General features: G+C 30.3%; 1 protein-coding gene across 1 annotated transcript; it reads right to left on the bottom strand.

The window, feature by feature from the left end:
• Window positions 1-2,267: 2,267 nt before the first annotated feature.
• On the bottom strand, window positions 2,268-2,852 carry LOC100812569 (ethylene-responsive transcription factor 1B). Its single transcript, XM_003541304.4, has one exon. It carries the CDS (start codon window positions 2,850-2,852, stop codon window positions 2,268-2,270), a length of 585 nt encoding a protein of 194 aa, XP_003541352.1.
• Window positions 2,853-5,461: the final 2,609 nt, after the last annotated feature.

Raw genomic sequence — 5,461 nt, 5'->3', positions numbered from 1 at the left:
TTGATTTGATTAAAATTACATAGATTTTTGTATAAAATTATTTATGCGAATTGTGTTCGGCTCAAAGGAAGACGAAATTTGGCCAAATAATATTTTGTACCTGTGATGATAAATGTGTGACAATTATAAGGTATTTTCGTGTGAATAATAGTCGGTCCAAAGAAAGACTATTATTTGACAAAATTTATTATTAATATTTGATCATTGCATTGAGAGTACCAATTACAAATTAATTTCTCTAGGAATTAATATTGTGCTAGGTATCTTATGATGAATCTGTTCTAAAAAATAGTTGCATGTTTTGTTATATACATTTTTATATAATTAAATTATATGTGAAAGTTATGTAATTTTAAGACCTCTCCTTTATTATATTAAATTGTCTTGTATTTTTTGGTTAAATTGATTGAAACAACATGTTGTCAAAGTAATCTTTGTTGCGTAAGTTGATTTGATTGAATTTACATGTATGTTGCATGGAATTATTCATGCGAATTATGCTCTACCTAAAGGAAGACATAATTTGACAAAATAATTACATGTTTGCGATGATAAACATGTGGTGATTTTAAATAGTATGCTTTTCCATGTAAATAATGAAATGTTTAAAGACTATCATTATTTGACCGGAGTAATCATCATATAAGTTTTCCATGTAAGCAATGGAGTGTCCAAAGACAACCTTTGATTGACAAGACTTATCATCAATGTTTGATCAATGCGTTGAGAGTACCACTTGCAGTTAGTCTTTTCCAATCCAAATATTGAGGATTAATGGTGCGCTAGATATCTTGTTTTGATCTTGAAATTTACCATAAAGATTATTTGGGTATTGTATATTTATTCGAACTCATACATTAAAATTATGCAGATATAAACAGGCTAGCACACAGTACATTGTTCAGTTCCCTATCCATAGTACCCCGAACTCATACATTAAAATTATGCAGATATAAACAGACCCGGATTCACCACCCACTGTCTAAAAAGTGTAGTCAAAATTCTTCACAATGTTGTCTGTGTGACAGATTTTTCATTTCTTCAAGTAGCTTAGGACTTCAAGTTGGCTTCCTATGTTACACTTGATGTGCATTCAATGAATTTAGCCATATTTCTTTGTATTTATTGCTTATTTACTACACTTACCATCTTACCCATATATTGAAATTTGAAAGGTTTTCTGGTTTCTGTGGTTGTAAAATCCTCACTTGCTTTGATTGATCACAGATGAGATGTATAGAAAGGGGGACAAGCCAGATGTGACATATAAAACAAAGAAATTAAGATTCCTAATAATTCTTGGTAAATTACTCTACTATCTTGATCTAAATCCTTCATTAATCGTATCAGTGATGTCCTATGATTTTATATCAAACAATATGTTTATATAGGACTTTTTATGTAAGAGTTTACTTATAGAAATGTCTGAAGAATGGTTTCGTGTTAAACAAAGTACTTATATATGTCAAGATAAGTTTGAAGCGGAACAAAATTATGTTCAAATGGGGTAATTTTTATTTTGTTGGGCTATGAATCTTGGACACGTTTAATAACAAGGGTAAAGGAAAATTGATCTATGTTTTCAGATTTGTGTGTTAGTCCTATAGATTGTATTAGACAACATCTCTGATTTTCCTGTTTGCTCGAACTCTTGTAATATAGGTTAGAGTATTCTTATTTAGATTTGAATAAATCTTTTTGCTAAAATACATTGCTAAGGCGACTGTTCATATACAATAAAGAGGTAGCAAGAGTGATGTAAAAACTTTGAGAGTTGATATGGTACCCAGAGAAACCTAAAAGCTTTAGTACAGTTGTTTTTTGAACCAATATGTAATAGTTGAATCAGTTTAAGCATACTAATGGAGAGGGAGAAAGAACAAAATTTCTCAATAACAGTACCAACACTATTGAATTTTCCAATATATCATAGCATTTCTCATAAACTTTTACACATTTGGGCATGTCTTGAGAATTTTTATTGGAAGACACTATTCAGTATTCAAATTGTGAAAATGGATTGTGAATAAGAAAATGAACCAGTTGTGCAGGTGACGGACGATTGTTGGTGCAAAAATTGATTCAGAGCACTTCAACATGAAACCTAGAGAGACATATGTAACCACATAAATTCGCTTGGGAGAAAGAATTAATTCAGGTTCTCAACTGAAGAGAGAACACAATTAATACATACACATACCCTAGCTTGAAATTGATGAAGGCCACACACAACAAGGAAAAAGAAACAAAAAAATAGTAACAAAGGTTTAGTTGAAGTAGCTAGGGCTTGTACTTTCACTTTGATCTGATACGCTAAGAAGATGCTCAAGATAGTCAACTCCCAAGTCCTCAAACACCACCACACTTTGTGTTGAATCCTCTGATGATGATGTCTCTTTCCCTCTACACATTTTAGCTTTTGATGACAACTTTCTTTGGATGCAGTGCCTCTCCTTGAGTGCAAGTGCAGGAGAAGAACCATTGCAGCAGCTATATTGAATCTCTTGCAAAGACTTTTTCACCGTCTTCACCGGAAAATTGAGCACAGCATGATCACCTCTCATGGTAAATGCAGCTTGATCATAAGCTAATGCAGCAGCCTCAATACTGTCAAAGGTTCCAAGCCAAACCCTTGCGCCGTTCCTCGTTGTATCTCTGATCTCTGCTGCGAATTTCCCCCAAGGCCTTTTCCTCACACCAATGTAAGACCTTTCCTTATTATTCTGCGCTTCAGATTTCACCACCAATTGCTTTGCCTTGCCATGGTTTCCTTCTGTTGGTGCCATGGAGAAATTATCAACCATGTCGAAGGAAAGAGAATCGTGGATGGGGTCAAAGAAAGGGGAAGTCATAACAAGGCTACTGTTTTCTGTGCCTGCGTCATCTTCCCCATCTTTACTTGACTATTTATTCGCCTCATACTCGGGCATAGATTATTATTCAAGCGTTCATTTAGGTTATTTAATGTTGAGGTCTTAGTAATAAATTATTAGTAAGAGCCAGATCTATGATGAAATTTAAGATAGATTCACAGACCTTATAATAGTAATTTAAACAGTATTCCATCCGTCCCAATATTATAATTTTTATCTTAAGTTTTATACAAATTAAGAAAAATGGATAATAGATGAGAGAATAATAATTTTATAAAATTAATTTTATTATTAATTTATTTTTTGTTTTTGTAGCCCATAAAAAGATATTTAATTTCACGTTAAAAAAGTAAATAAAATTATTTTTGGATGAATATTTTTTTTATAAGATAATTATAATGAGACAAAAGAAAATAATAAATTAAGTTGAGTAATGAAATTAAGTTGAGGTTTTGTTTGTTTTTCTTTATCAATAGTTTTTTTTGTTGAAAGATGTATTTGGATTAGACATGGCAATGAGGCGGGACGAGTACGGGTATTGTCTTCCTAATTTCTTACCCCGACTTTTCAACACATCCCCGTATCCGTACTCGATACCCGACAGGTTTAAGTTTATTGTCTCATCCCTGTATTCGTCGGGTATCCGTCGGGTATCGGGTATCCCCGACCCCGTTCCATACACGATTCAAATTAGAAAAATATTTTTTTAAAAAAAAAAATATTAAGAATTTGATTTTAAAAAAAATAAATTGATTGTTAAACATTTATTTTTAACTACTTATATATCAATAAATTTATTATAGTGCGTGTGTCTACAAAAATAGTTAAGAAAATAATATTAAATTATGTAAAAATTCTAAAATAAAATTAACTAATAATAAAAAATTTATGTCTTTCGATTAAATTATGAAAAAATTCTAAAGATTTTAAGTGGTGGGGCGGGTTTGGGTTTGGGGTAAGGATGAATCTAGTAATCTCATACCCGTACCCGTATCCGACTTTTGGTTATCGGGAAAACCCGAACCCGAACCCATACCCGGTCAACTCGGGTATTACCCGTCAAAGTCGGGACGGATTCGGGCGGATACCCACGGGTACAAATTTTCTTGCCATGTCTAATTTGAACATTAAAAATAAGGTAAATGGGGTTTCAATGCCCTCATAGTGAGTTGGCTTTTAAAAAAAGGAAAGAGAGAATATTGATTTTAACCGAAGAAAGGTAGGTAAAAAAGATGATGAAATATAAGTATAAGGTGAAGAGTATCATATCGTGTAAAAATAAAAAGATTAAACACCATATAACTAAATGCAAGACTCATCAACTTAAATTTTATGATTTTGGATTAAGATATGATGTAATATTTATTTATATGATTATTCATGGTCTATTGGTGTAAATTTTTTTCGATATTTATCCCTTGATTTCTCAACAAGAGTCGCCATAATATATCTGATGCATGCATAATATCATGAAAAATGGGTACAAATTTTTAATTATTACTTAGTTTTGACAATAGGCCTGAAAGAGTATCTAAAAATATGAAATTTAGATATTTGATATAAGTATTAGGAAAAAATATCTTTTTAATTTTGTATTTTTTATGAAGTTTTATTTTAGTTTTCAAATTTTAATTTTGATTAATTTGATTTCTGAACTTAAAAAAAAAATTCATCCTACCTCATCGTAAAAATTATCTGTGATGAAAAACAAAAACCACTATTTTTCTAAAGTTGAAATATTAAATTAATTAAAGTTAAAAAGGCCAATATCATTTTTTATAAAAAAAATGTAGAAACTAAAAAAATATTATATCTTTTGTAAAAAAATATATTCTACCCTAAATATTATATTGTTCTTCCGATACACAAAAAAGTCTCATATTTCTAAAGAGTTGAAACTAAAATCAGTTTATAAATATCCTCCACCCTAACTAGTGATCACAAAGACATCTTTTAACACAAGATCTCCAATCTAAATTTCTCCAATAGTAGTGAAGAGGAGACAACGATAAGAAGGCAAGGATTTTAGCTTCCTCATTTTCCTTTCCTTTCACTCTATTTTTTTTTACCAAAGGAGGTGAAATTTAAATAAAAAAAATTATGTGCCTCCTCTTGCTTTTCTTCCATTTCCTGTCAACATTATATAAGTGTTTCGATTCTTTTAATTTTAAATTTGATAGTACTCTACTTAATTTATACCTATCCACGTTACATAATACATGTATATATATATAAAAGGTTATCAAACTCGATAATTTTACGTAGATTCGTGAGAGTTCGATAGATTCGACTCATGGATTAAATTTGTAAGAATTCACTTCATATAAAAATAATAACAAAATATCTATAAATAACATACTAATTAAACATTTCAATAATACAATAAAACAAAATAATAAATCATAAATTTCACAATACTTAAATAGTCAAGTATGCATCACTACTAATAATAACTTGTAGGTTATAGTAGTGGTAGATTATTCTGATCGAGCATTTGATGTTATTAGAAAACAAAGACTTGATGTTATTAAAGGTGAATTTTTTTCATTCAAGAACAACACACTAAATGAAAATATGTTAAACATTAC

The sequence above is a fragment of the Glycine max genome, chromosome 13 (assembly GCF_000004515.6).
Source record: "Glycine max cultivar Williams 82 chromosome 13, Glycine_max_v4.0, whole genome shotgun sequence".
Classification (NCBI taxonomy): Eukaryota; Viridiplantae; Streptophyta; class Magnoliopsida; order Fabales; family Fabaceae; genus Glycine; species Glycine max.
Note: the sequence above shows the minus strand (reverse complement) of the source record. Positions and strands in the feature narration are given on the sequence as shown.